This window comes from Apteryx mantelli, chromosome 16 (genome assembly GCF_036417845.1).
Source record: "Apteryx mantelli isolate bAptMan1 chromosome 16, bAptMan1.hap1, whole genome shotgun sequence".
In the NCBI taxonomy this organism is placed as follows: Eukaryota; Metazoa; Chordata; class Aves; order Apterygiformes; family Apterygidae; genus Apteryx; species Apteryx mantelli.
In genome coordinates, this window is record NC_089993.1 from 7,688,744 (window position 1) to 7,702,712 (window position 13,969).

At 45.0% G+C, this 13,969-nt stretch overlaps 1 protein-coding gene and 1 long non-coding RNA gene across 2 annotated transcripts in view; one reads left to right on the top strand and one right to left on the bottom strand.

The window, feature by feature from the left end:
* The window catches only part of LOC106482617 (uncharacterized), a 31,353-nt gene extending 20,136 nt beyond the window's left edge, over positions 1 to 11,217 (bottom strand). Inside the window, exon 1 of the long non-coding RNA XR_010885792.1 lies at positions 11,116 to 11,217. This is a non-coding gene — a long non-coding RNA (uncharacterized lncRNA). The remainder of the gene's footprint in view (positions 1 to 11,115) is intronic.
* On the top strand, positions 4,901 to 8,926 carry LITAFD (LITAF domain containing). The gene is made up of 4 exons (XM_013940255.1): positions 4,901 to 5,006; positions 6,967 to 7,032; positions 8,186 to 8,345; positions 8,818 to 8,926. The coding sequence occupies exons 1-4, from the start codon at positions 4,901 to 4,903 to the stop codon at positions 8,924 to 8,926; spliced, it is 441 nt and encodes a 146-aa protein (XP_013795709.1).
* Positions 11,218 to 13,969: the final 2,752 nt, after the last annotated feature.

The following is a 13,969-nucleotide window of genomic DNA, read 5'->3' on the forward strand; positions in this document are numbered from 1 at the left end:
ACACTGGCTTCTTCAAATACCTGAACGAGTAAATATTCTCTCCCAAACTCCATGCTCCTTTTTTCAGGCTCTGAACCAGCTCTTACTGAAGTCAATGGCAAATCCCTCACTGACATCAGCTGGAGTTGAAACAGGGATTAAGCACTTCTGTTATAAGGTGACTGCTTCCTTCAATGTTGCCTAAGATTCTGGATGCCATCCTGCTACAAGACTGATAGCCAAATTCTCCATCTCCTGCCAGATGACATGATACAGATCCAGCTCTCTCTGCCAGCTCTAGCACAGACAGGACAGAGAGATATCTTTTTGGACCTTCAAACCCTTTCTCAGATATCTCCTTCCAGCATACATTTAATTTCTGCTCCCAGGAAAAGTGCTGGGTTTTTGTGAACAGGGTGCTAACAGACTCATGACTGGGTCCAGGGAGCAGTTCCACTGATTCAAGTGGAGTAGAGATAGGCCAGTGTCAAACCCACTTGAAAACCTCATTCAGAATCTGCGGTATGAGACCAATTATTAATCTTCCAGAAGCCTCAGTTAAATTAAAAAAAAAAAAAAAAGATCAGTTTTTACAGACGTATCGCATCGCTTTGTAACTAAATTTGTAACTCAATCTACTTCTGAGAAAGAACTGCAATTAAACCAAAGACAACAAAGAAACAAAGAATACCAAGGCAAAGGAAATATTAACTGGACACATACACGCCTGCCAAATCCTGTCTGTCTTCTCTGCTTTTCAGACGATGATTTCTAAATACGAATGGAGAAGAATTAGCACTGCAGTGAACTTCAGTCTCTCAAATGAAACCATAAACACACCATTGGCACAGGCTCATAGGATTAAAACAAAGATGTATCAGCTCTAAAGTAAAGAGATTTCTGAAATGACTGTTCTGTAACTCCCAGTTTGCGTTCTGCTGAGTTACACCGAGGTCCAAATAGACACCAAGTCCCACAGGGCTCTCCATTCTCATGAATGTTTCCATTTTAAGTACCACAACATCACCTTTGAAGAGATGTTTGTGGGAAAGACATTCCTGTCAAAATTGAAATCAAACTGGAAAAAATCATTTTTGAGAGGTGAAAAATGCCTGATTTGCACGCACAAGATTGTCTCTCTGCCTACCATTGCAAACATAAAATGCCTGAAAAACCTTCTCGAAAAATATCACCAAGAGGGCAGTAAAGTCACTGCTCTCTTTGCAACTACTTCAAGCAGAAATGGGAGGTCAAACGACAACTCTGTCAGGATTCCTGAAAAGATTGTCCTCTGCATGCCTTAATTTCCCCTTTATAAAGCACAAAAGACTGTCTGTGCCTCTTCACAGGCACCTGGAAATACATGTCCAACTATTCTCATCCGTGGAGTTATTTAGCCACCAGAGATGTTCAGGAAGAGACATGCAGAGGGCCAGTGCATGCCGTTAAAGCGGGACCCTGCTGTTCAGCAACTTTGCTAGACAGTGATGACTGCTCTTTAGACTAGAACGTGATTGCCTGGAGCAAACCCAGAGGAAGATGGTGGAAACTGCCATTCTCCCATAGGATATGTCCTTCCTGAAACATAAAGGCTTTGTCATTTCCACCTTCCTTTCCCTGGACTGGTCCTTTGTGCATGTGCCTTAGGGTGATTTGCCTTTTTTTTTTTTTAAATACTTATTTCCACATGATTTAAAGTAAGCTGTATTTTCCAGTGCAAACTGATTGGGCTCCTATGTAGGAGAGACTGAGACTTCAGAGGAGAGAAGGCACACACTTGTTTCTGTTCCCTGGGCCTATATACTTCTGCCTGCAAATCAAGCAGTTCGCACCAGCTTGAAATGGAGCTCCCTGAAGCCTGAGTGCTTCATATACACCAAGCCCCTATTTCAGAAGTGCACATAGGTCTGCTCTGCCCTCACAGGGAGGTCCATTTACTCCGTGGGACTGCAGACAGGACCACTTACCTCATCTCCCTAGCCATTAAATGCAGTCCCCTAGGTGTTTACCAGTTTCTGGAAGGGAGCCTATAGGACTTTTTCCTACTCCTCATCTCTTCAGGAGTTGCTGCCTGCTAGCTCTCTTTACCGCTTTTTCCTACAGGGCCGCTGGCACTGCCTGTTGTTCTCTCCCATAGTCTTCTCTCCAGCAGGTGAACACCTCTGAGAGCAAAGAAAGGCTCTATTTCTAACCCATGGAAATAACATTTACAGGTTAGAGATCACAGTCCCAAAGAGCTCTCAGACATCACAGGCACAGTAGCGAACAAGAACTGAAAGTCATTACTTTCATGGCAAATAAAAGGGTCTATAGAGTTGCATAAAACACAGTAAGAAGAGATACCCTAAGGAATGCCTTTCCTGAACCTCTGAACTTGCAGTATTCAGGCCTGGAGGTTAGAGAACCCCTAGTACTTTTTGCCCAGGCAGGCTGAAGAAGCTCCTGCAGAAGCTGGGGTCCAGCTGCCCATCTAGTTCTCCTGGCTCATTCCTCTGGAGCAGGTCCTCTATCACAATACACAGAGCTACCAGTGGCACTAGCAGAATTACATAACAAAACACTGAAAGCAGAACAAATTCAGGGCACCAACTTTATCAGCAGCCTGCAGCACTGTTGCCCAGCAGCTGGACCTGGAATCCAGTGGGATTCACACTCTGTTCCTCATTCACAGGACAAGCCACATGCTATTCTGCTGCATCTCCTGTCCTATACATCCAGCTGGCGCTGTTATACTAATACCTCACTGGGTGGAGCAAGGCTTAGTCAGTGTTTACTTACATTCAGCTGTTAACTTGCATGTTAACCAGTATTATTATTATTCCCTCCTACCCTATGCCATCAGTGCCTCATGACAGGCCTTTTGCCTGGGCCTACAGTCACTGGATGAAATTCAAAAGCCCTTTCCTCCTTTTCCTGTTCTACAAGTGAGATGACTTCAGCAGAAATGTCACCAGAACTACAGCACTCAGCATTTAGCGTCCAGTATTTATATACCAAGACAGCAATAAGCCAAAAACTTGAAGGGAATCCCTATATTTTTTGTCCATCCTTGTCCCAGGGAAACAGCCCTTGTTCAACACTGGCTAATCCGACATTCATCTATCATGATACTCCCGAACCCGCAGTTACTATTGATATACTGAGTCTTCTTCCTCTACAGATGATTACCCTCCCTTGGCTCTCATAGCTACCACCTTATCTAAGGTCTCTTCATTCTCAGCTTTTCTTTTTTTCTTCTCAGCATGATTCTCATGAAGCTTCAGTGACCTGAAGTGAAATATTCATTCCTCTGACATTCCCTTCTTAAGCAGTCTCATATAATCACCAGCTTTAATGTTTGTCTTCACATGAATCACACTGAGATGCACTTTCCTCCACCACTCCTCTCCTGTTCAGTCCATATATTAGCAATTTTCTCCAACATCTTTGGTCTTAACATGGCCAATGCTAAATTTCTGTTTTTTCTCCACAACATCCTATTTATTCTCTTAATTATTCATTCTGCTACTATTTTCCTTATCACTTCCCACTCACCAACTCTGTAAAAAACACGTCACTTTTTTTTTCTGTAGTGATACTTTTAAACTCCTTCTTTTCTTCCTCCCTAGAAGGATAGATCCTTCGTTGTTATGTCATCATTACCATTTTCCCCTCTTTGGCCTCCTCCATACACACTGCCCTCCAACACACCTTGAAAACAGAACTGTTGAAATCATCTTGCTTTGCTCAGAAATTTCCATCATCCTCCTGTTTTTACATTTCTCAGTCCCCACTGGCTTATCCAGCATCTCTTTAGTAATATAATCCCTCACTTCTGCATCACCAGCAAGGCCTGTCCTGGTCACTAGGCGGGACAGGGGCAGTCGTGATGCAGAGCAGGGAAGGCGCCTGCACTGCTGAGCGTGATGCCGTGCCAACGCACGATGCGTAGCTGCACCGCGAGGTGCCCTGTGGAGTTCCCTAAGCCCTGCAAGTAGCCGGTAAACCTGCGCCAGACTCATTTATTAGCCCTTCACAAACATCTTTGCTCCTCTTTTCCCCTAGATTGCCCTTCCTCACTGATCTACATGAAAAGCCACAACTTTCTCCTGCTGTGGACTCCTACTATTAACATTAGTAAGAAATCAAGCAGTTAATACTGGTTCAAGGGACAGCTAAGGATAATTAATCCCATTCTGTTTACAGTAATACAAATACACATCTCCATCTGTATCCTCTTCCTCCCATTTGCCTTTCCTGCTAGGAACGGTTCCTGCTAACACCTGCAAAACACACATACTTCGTGGCCTAATCTTGTTCAGGGCCTTAGGCAGTGCAGTCATGTTTAATAATGATCTTGCCCAACACGAGCCTGTCATACGAGCGATGAGACCATAGTTTCGCAGTACAAAACCAGTCACTGTAATGATTATGATAAGGTTGCACAATAACCAGACAAAAGACAGACCCAAATTGCCACTGGTTGCACAGCTGCAGGTTCTGACTTAATGACACAGGAAGGTTTTTCACAGCTGGTTCAAAGTGTACCCTTCCCTTCCCTGACCAGTTTGACAATTCATAGAAAAAATTATGCTAACTTCTCCAAAAAGGTAAGTCTTTCAGTCACAAATTTGAATGATTTGAATAGCATGTTTTCTGGGTGAACATTTTTAGTTTTTCAATACAAAGAAATATGTAAGGAAAGATGATATTTTCTGCTCTCCCCCCTCCTGTCTTCCTCATCAGGAAGTATAATAACTCACTGCACCTTAATCTAGTCTATAAAGAAGCCAAAATACGAGAGCTGCCAATTTTCCTCCAAATAAAATCTGGGAGTGTGAAAACTAGAAATTACAGAAGCAGGCATTGACAAATACAGTGCACTGAAAGTCGCTTACAGTTGAGTTTCATTTTGTGCTATTTTGGCAGGTGAACCACAGAGATGGCTAGTGAGAAGGGACGTACAGAAATTCCTATGATTATGTATGAACCGCACCGAGGATCCTACGTGCAAGAACCCTCTGCACCAGAATACTGCGGGCAAGAGGGTAAGCAGATTTCCTCAGAAATATTTTGGAAAGACCATGCACTTGGTGGGCTATGTGACAAATGCTGCTGGTTTCTAGAGCAGAACTGAACTAGGTCCAAGAGGGTCCAAGCTTTGCCAGAACATGACGAGTTTAGCAAGTGCATATGACAGTCTACAAAACTCTGGAAACACCACTTAAAATAGCAAAAAATATTTTTGTTGGCGTAGTTAAAACTACTTTCCTAATAACAGGAGCTTTACTGAAAAATGAGTTGCAGTTGCATCTCTACAATAGTTCTATATTCCTAATGAGCAAATGTTCAGCCAGCAAACTTTATACATGGACCTGCTGTCTATGTCTTGCTTAAATTGTAATCTAGTTTTCCAGATGATTGGCCTTTCCCCAAAAGCTCCTGCCACCCAGAGTTGCCCTCACTACGTGAAATGGTTATGCAGCTGGGCTCCATATGGCAGAACAATCCTTCGACAGTGCTGTCTCCTAGAGGAGCATCGTTCCGGAAGTGCAGTTCAGCTCAGTGACTGTAAGCAGATGCCAACAGCCATTTTCTGCTGGGTTGGCTTATTCCTCAGCAACTGAGCGTTGCACTCACACCTGTGCAAGTATCTCACTGCACTTGTTTGTCTTCCACCTCTTGGAGCCCACGCTCATGAAAAGACACCCTCAGATATCACTGGTTTTACCTGGGCCAACTTCCTGCTATTGAGGGAACTGTCATTCACCAGATAGGATTGGAGCAAAAACCAGAATAGGAGGTCAGAAGGTGACTAATAGGGCTAGATGTGTCAATAATGGCCCTTTAAACTTGACTCATTTTCAGAGCATTTTACTCTGATCAGCTGTCTGTGCACGCATTCATGTCTTCCAAAGACCTCTCCGGCTTCTTTGTAAATTCTCTGAAGAACCTGCATGAGGTTAGGAAGAAAAAGTCTCGCTTGTTGTGAGCTACTCAACCACGTAAGAGACAGGCATTGAGTTGCAATGTCCTGTCCTTGCACAGAGGGGCAAAACAGGAAGCAGGCACTTCACAAAAATATACCAAACGATAACTCCATTGCATTAAGCACTTCTGACAAGTCATTCAAGGAAATATCCCTAACATTTTTTTCAACTTTGCTGTTTCATTTTGTCTCACTCTGAAAAATTCCAGTTCTGTATCACATTGCCTTGTGAGCTTATTCCCTGGTTGTTTCTGAAAGGCTCAACAGGGCGGGCTGGACTTCCACCTCAGAGCAGCTCTGCTTGGGAGTGAGGGCTTGTCTGACACTGTGCCACCACGGCCAGACAAGACTTCTTGGAGGGGCTGTCCTACTACTGTAGATTGGTCTGGTACTTTGAGCCCACATGTGCTAGCCGGCTGTACAGCTGCATACATTTATTTAATTCACCTCATGCTCAGACATGTAAGGTAAGGACTAAAAAAAGCATGAAGCATCTTAGTTGCCATCTTCCCTTCTCCCTTGCCCACAACAAAAGGGAAAAAGATCTTTAATGTTTTCCAGCACAAAGGGTATGAGAAGATTTCTTGGCTGGAAGTTAAAGCTGGATAAAATACAGATTAGAAATAAGGCTCAAAGTATTAATAGTAAGGGTAACAATCATGGAAACAACACATTTAGAGGCACTGGGAATCCTCTATCAATGGAGTCTTAAATCAAGACCAAGTGTCTTTCCAATGTTATGCTGAAACACAGACAGTGGCTGCCTTGGTGTTGAAACAAAGAATCTTGTTTCCTGGCTTATGCTATACAGCAAGTGAGACTACCTGGTTACTTCTGGCTTTAAAAACCCATAAATCAAATCAGTAGCACTTGCTCCCTGACCTCTACTTCATGGAGTCATGTCAGGCCTCTCCTGTGAGGCATTCCCCCACGCAGCTGCTCTTCAGACTCCAAACAAGGCTTTCAGGATGCATGAGGTGTATGTTGGGTTTTGTTTTACTCTGCTTTTCTTTTCATAGGGGGTTATGAATATCCTTCTCCCCCACCTTACTCCTACCGAGAAACAGTCAACCTTGAGCAACCAGGTAAGTGCCAAGGGGCTGTGTTTCTGACAATGTCCATAGCTCAACATATTAACAAAAGGAAAATGCCTCTGGTTTTAAAAATCTACAGAGAAGATGGTGTGTTCTGATCCAGTCACAGCCTAGGAGGATGGAAAACTTCCCTAGAAGTTTTTATGTGGGGGATAAACTAAGAAAAGACTCATTTTTCCAACATTAGCCGAGCTACAGAAGCAACCTTTTTTTCAATCAGCTAAGAACAAGGACTTTCAGAACAAATGATTTTAAGTCTGGTTTATTATATTCTTCTTCTCCTAGTTACCTTTTTATAAGTGGAGAAGTCCAAAGGAGACACTGAGGAAAGGCTTCAAAGAATAGTCAAATAACTATTTGGAAGGGAAGGAGATGCGCAGATTGAAAAGAAAAAAAAAAAAAGACCAGGATATCCTATATCCTACCTATCTAATGGGCACTACCCTTCCACTCCTGCAGTTTTGTTTCAGGCTACAGTTTGAATGTACCCTAACCTTGCTTTTTTAAACTTACTTGCTTGCTTTTAAAGTAGTATTTTTCACTAAATACATTTTTGCAGAAAAACCTTCACGTACCTACAAGGGGTATTCACTAAATCCCTCAGAGTATGACAGAGTCGAGTTCAGAATGAAAAAACATCAGGGAAGTTGCAGAATTTCCAAATTGGGGACAGCACTGCCATGACATCTTTAGTCCAAATAGCTTATTTGATGGATTTCTTGTACTTACTGGAAAGCTGATCCAGAAGGCCCCTATATGTCCTTGAAACCTCCTCTTCTTCAGGGAGGATATGCACTTTCATATTATTTTAAAAGATCAGAAGTTGAATTCTAACATGCCAGAGTATATCCATCAGTGGACTACCTAACTGTGGAGATGATTCCCTAAGTAATTCCCTGTATATGTCCTTATCTGAGTAAACACTGGCTATTGGTTGAGACAGGATAGTGGGCTACAAGGAACAAGCACTGTAGTGTTTCTTACAAGTATTCTTGAAGAAGTCAATAACTGTAATGCCGGCTGGTCTAGATTGGCCACTTTAAGAACCTACATTCTACAGTTAAGAATTGCACAGCCATTTATAACTCATAAAAGATTTCCAGTGCTTCTAATTTTGCTGCTTCTTGTTTCCTCTTGAACTCAGTTTACTTGGTGTCTCAGCCTCCAGTCATTGTAGCAGGAATCTTCTCAAGCAAACCAACATCCACAATATGCCCTTCCTGCCGCCAGCACATTACCACACAAGTCACCTACAGACTGGGCAAACTGTCTTGTCTTCTGTGCACCAGCTTATGTATGGTTGGGTAAGCTCTCATGTAGGCTTCCAAGATTCTTCATAGCAAAAGGTTAAAAAAAAAAAGATAGATCCATCCAAAACCAAAGTTCTACCTAATGGTTATGTAGACAGCTTCTTTTCTCCTTGCTAAGAAGTCAGTCTGTTCATACTAGACATAGCCATCATGGCTACAGGGGATGTGAACTGGTGCTAAATTTAACCAGTATGTTATTGCCTTTCATTAGACAAGCAAAAAAAAATAAAAATTGCAAAACACTGTCCACTTCCCTACCAAAATTTAGAATCAGTCCCAGAATCAGACTAATGCATAAGATGGTAGGAGTGAAAGCAATTAATCACTGGGAAGATCCTTTATATTAAGAGACTCAGGGGGGATGTGGATTCAGGGCAAACAGAATAAGGCAGAGAGACAGAACAGATGTAACCAGTAGAAAGAAAAGTTAGTAAATCATGCACGTTCATGTCCTTTTTGGCTACAGGTGCTGTTTTGGATGCTGCTTCATACCTCTGTTCATGAAGATCTTCAAGGATGCAGACCACTACTGCCCATTTTGCCAATTTCACATTTACAGATACAAAAGACTGTAAGAACAAAGTTTATACAACCATAGGATGCCAAGTCTCTCTGCTTCCTAACGGTGTAAGATTTCATACGTAAAAATACCACTAGGAAACATATAGAAGTAGGCTTAAATACTGCAACTTCCTCACTGACTAATCCATCTGAGGTTTATTGTCACATAGTTGGACTGACTAAAAAAAGAAAGCCTCAAGTCTAGTTTATATTGTCACTTAAATTTATACTCTATTTGGATAGTTTTCTTGAGCTACGAAGTGATATGAAGTGACCAATTAGTGAATACTTTGGTGCTCTTGTCACTCTGTTCAAATCTCTAATCCGGCTGGGGGACAATCTCTTCTGGACTTTTCAAAACATCAGTAAGTGAGAGGTTTGGAAATGCATGTTCTGGACAAGCACGTAGTTTTTATGCACCAAAACTGACTGGTCAGGATTTGTTTCTCTGTGCTCTTCTTTGTATGGGACCTACCCCTGCTGGGCTGTGGGTGGTACAGTATAGCTGATTATTTATTAATGGAATACTAAGTTATGAAATTGTCATGTCTGTTATATATGAGGTAAGGAAATAAACCTTTCATCGTTACCAATTTTAGCAAAACATCTCCTGTCTCTATTGCTTCTGTGACATGCTGCACCCAGAGCAGAGGTCCAAGGCAGACTGCAGCACCCCATTTACAACAAAAAGCCAAGAACCAAAAGGCAAATATATGAAGAAGAAAAAAGTAAAAAAAAAAAAAAAAAAACCCAAAAAAACCCACAAGACCCTCATTTTACCTCTGCCTTCTCGCTGCAGCGCATCATCCCCCAATGATTTACTAGGCTTTAGGCATTGACTCATCGCAGTTCTCATCCGAAGTCACTTATCTTGTAAATTCAAATCTTCATACCGCACAGTTATTTGCCCAGAAGCTGCCTAGACCCTGCTCAACACTGACAGCAGCAGCTGCTGCTTATTGCTGGCTGAAGAGGTAAACAGAGGAGTAGAATAAAACTCACCATTTCAGTGTTTTAGCAACATAAATACTTCACGTCAGTAAATTGTTAGGGGCAAGTGGGATGTGTGGTACGCAGCACTCAGGTTGCTCCCCTCCATCGTCCATTATTTTACTATCATAATTGAGGGAACCCTGCCTGCCCCTGTTCTGAATGATCTGTAGATACCATGTAGTTCAAAGAACTTCAAAACTTCCCACTTAGTCTGACATTAAGCTTGATCAAATTGGTTTTTTTTAGTTATTTAGCCAATTTAAGCCATTAAAAAAAAAAGTTCCTTTACATAGCTATTACTAATAGTTATAACAAGTGCTCCGCTCCCGCTTCCTGAAGATCCTTTTAACGTCAGGATTCGCTTTATCAGAAGTATGCAGGTTCTGTATACTCAGCAAGACTTGCTGTCACGGTCTTGCCCAAAGGCTACGAGGATGCAAGGCCTGAACGCCACGCAAAGACATGACAGAAGCCCAGAGGAAGGCGCCTGCCCCGGAGGGCCAGGGAGCCGGGCCTGCCGTGGCCGTCCACAGCGGGGTCCGCGCCTCTGCACCGGCCCGAGACAGCCGGGGACGCGTTGCCGGGATTGGGCAGACTGAGCACCCACCACCCCTCCGCTTCCCTTCTCTGCCCAAAACCAGGGGCTCTGGCACGCACAAGTCCAGAGCTCCTCAGGTTCGATACCGGGTTCAGCACAGCAACTTCGTGTCCAGCTCCAGGGGAGCCATGGCATTCCCGGGCGGCAGCCGCGACACGGGGAGGCTGCGTTAGCCCGGTGCCAGCAGCCAGTGAACTCGCCAACCTGCCTGCGTAGGGGAGGGAGAAGGTTACGCTACGGATGAAACCAGAAAGTCTGAACAGGATTCTCAGGAAGTCCTGACGCGCCCGAGGGCTTCGGTTTACTGTCTCGCTGGCTTCACGTCGCTCCGACCTACTTGTGCTGGAGAAAAGCAGGACACGCGCAGCTGCAGAGGGCGGCAAGGCCAGGACAGCGGGAGAGGTGCTGTGGCCCCCGCAGGGCCCGCGCTGCCACCCCTCGCCGCGGCCCCGGGCAAAGCGCGAACCCCACCGGAGACCCTGCGCGCCCCCGGGGCAACCGCTCGCCTCCCGCCGGGCGCTCCCGGGCCCCTTTCCACGCTGACGGCGACCCACAAACTGGCCCGCACCACATCTGTCACCACGCGCTGCTCCGAAGTAACGCAGCATTCACCTGCGCGCTTTTCTAGGGGTTTTACACAAAATCGCGACTACTTCAAACTCCCAGGAGCCAAGCGAAGCACGGTCCCGCCGCTGCCCGCCCGCGGCTCCTCACCGGGGCCGCCAACGGCCGCCGCTCAGCGCCGCCAACGGCCGCCGCCAACGGCCCTTCCCGCCCCCAGCGCCGCCCCCTGGCGGCCCCGCGGGGACCCGCCGCGCCGCGCCGCGGGCCGGGGAGGCCGCGAAGGGACCCGCCGCGCCGCGCCGCGCCGCAGCCCGGCAGCCGCCCCCGGCCCCGTTTCAGAGACGGGACAGGCGGGAGCGGCGCCGCGGGCGGCCCCGGCGGCGGCCTTACCTGAGCGCGGCCCGGGGCAGAGCCGAGCGCTCTCCGTCGAGGCGGGGGGCTGCGAGCGGCCTTCTCCGCTTCCTCTCCGCGCTTTTATCAGAAGCCCTTTCTCCTCCTTTTTTCCCTTGCGGAGGGCCGCGCCGCAGGCGAGCCTGGGCACGGGCCCCTCCGTCCCCCGGCAGCCGGAGCAGCCACGCGTCTTGGGCTAAAAGCAGAGCCGCGGCTACCTGGGGAGAACAGCAAAGACCTTTTGCTCTCTTGACGTTCAGCAACAGGGAGGGCGGGAGAGGGAGGCAGCCGGGAGACGGCCGCAGTCCCGAGGGCGGGAAGGCAGCACCGTCGCCTCCCTTGGCCCAGCGACACCCGCGAGCGGCCTTTGAGGCCTCGCGCTCGGCCGAAGCCGGGCTCTCCCGGGACCTCCTTCGCTCTCCTACCGATAACGTGAACTGCGAAGCACGAAAGCCCTTACGGAGAAGAGACATGAGTACGCTAAAACAGAGGCAGCCTCTTCTCACTCCAAGTGCAGAGAGCGTAGCCGAGGTGCGCTGTTAGCGCTTGCTTTCAAGTGCTTTTTGACATACATGAGAAAAGCATGGGTTTTATACAGTCCTTTAATGCTTCTGGAAGAGAGCTTGCCTCAGCCGTCGCCTTCCCCCTAGATTACACAGTTCGCCTACTTTTTGGAGTCCTTTTAGCTCAGCAGACTGCACTTTCACACACTGCTGTGGGGAGGGAGGCAGGTTTGCCGAACGCTGCATTTATGAGCACGAGTAACAGCAATTTCTTTGATTATTTTTAGGTATCTCTTTCCTCTGTCCCACTCCCACTTTACCCTGGTAAGTTAGGGAACTCGGAAGTGATCCTGGAGCACATGTGTGCTTGCTGATGAACTTCATCTGTTCATTCCACATTCTCTCCTAAACAAAACTAAATTAGTTTTGGTGTCACTGTAAGAATTGCTGCATAAGCCAAAAGCTTCCATTGCTGGACAGTTAAACTAATAGAAAAAGCCGAGTGTGCAAGTCTTAGAGTTACTAGAGTCACAGAATAGTTGGGGTTAGAATACCCCAGGCCTCCTGCTTCCTACACAAAAAAATGCAAAAAAACCTATGTTTCTTGTATCTCCTGTCTTTCTGCCAGTAAAAAAAGGCATTTGCCCCTTCCCTGCCGAGAAAGAGGTATGTTTTTAGACTGAGTTTAAACACATTGTTGATTCTTATTTCACACAGATCAACCTTTAGGTCTGATCTAACCACAGGACCTAGTGCCAGTCCTGCGAAACCCCTTGTCACTCTCAGTTTCCTAAAGACCACAGAAGTGAATACTGCTCTTAGGCATTTGTCCGCAATTTTTGTCCAGCAACTACACCCAAAAGCCTGAACTTTGTTTCAATGAAGCAGAAAGAAACCTTGAAGGGTGAATGTGTAACTTGGGACAATCCACACTTGCTTTGAGAAATAGCACCTTACTTCTTTGTATAAAGATATATATATTTTTTTAATTAATTGTGTAACTGCAACTGTTTTTGAAAAGGTTGAATAAAATTCTAGCTAGAAATCAAGGCTTTAATGATTGATTTGCTCTCAAAAACTACATTAATTAAAAACAAAACCAAACCTACCCATACAACCTATATTTGCTTACAGCATTAACATCCAAACAAATGCTTACTAGAGAAAACCAGGGAAGGATTTAATTGTAGCTACCAGAAAGATATTACTACCATTAGAAAAAAAGATTAAAAAGTGGGTGCTGTGATTTCTTTTATTTCCTATTCCAGACTTCCCTACGCCCTAAGATTTTATATATTAGTTGCCTCATTTACAGCCTCTAAACACTTTGAATATACACTCACAGGGAGACTTTCTTCAAAAAACAAACAAACAAAAAACCCCATTATTTACTGACAGCCATTCAGCATCTCTGCAAAACTGATGAGAAAACCAAACAGGCCTTTTTTTTTTTCCTCTCTCTCTTTCCCCTCCTTTCTCTCATGGATGGTCACTAGTAACACTGTCACGGGTCATGTTTGACTAAGTACTTGCATTGGCAAGGCTGCTTATTAAATGCTCTATGCACTACTAATGTTCTAGGTAGCACCACTGTCTCCAGATGTTTCCTGCATTTGTTCCTGTTCAAGTCAAATACTGCCCGAATTTGACAGAGCACACGTTTCCCTGCAGATGTAACTTGTATGATTAACAAACGCACACATGCCACAACATCCATGCAATACTACTTGTTTTCCATCGGATGGCACTGTTATAAGTAAGATCACAATTCTGAAAAGTGGAAATTATGAATATTAAAACCTAGCTTTTTAAAAAACATAACTTTGAAGAATGCAGTAGAAAGGAGTTCCCAGAATGGCATTTCTCAGTGTGCATTAACTTTAAATTACTTGGAGCTTGTCTTTATTACCAATAGTATCTATTTAGCTAATAGCACATTTTAAAATGGCTTTAACTAAACTAGCATGGATTTGTCCATGGACTTTTATTTTGGTTCAAGAAGTAGCAGA

Coding starts and splice junctions, on each gene's coding strand:
- LITAFD (XM_013940255.1), top strand. CDS start 4,901: ATGGCTAGTGAGAAGGGACGTACAGAAATTCCTATGATTATGTATGAA. Junction 5,007..6,966: donor AGAATACTGCGGGCAAGAGG/GTAAGCAGATTT, acceptor TTCTTTTCATAG/GGGGTTATGAATATCCTTCT. Junction 7,033..8,185: donor AGTCAACCTTGAGCAACCAG/GTAAGTGCCAAG, acceptor TCTTGAACTCAG/TTTACTTGGTGTCTCAGCCT.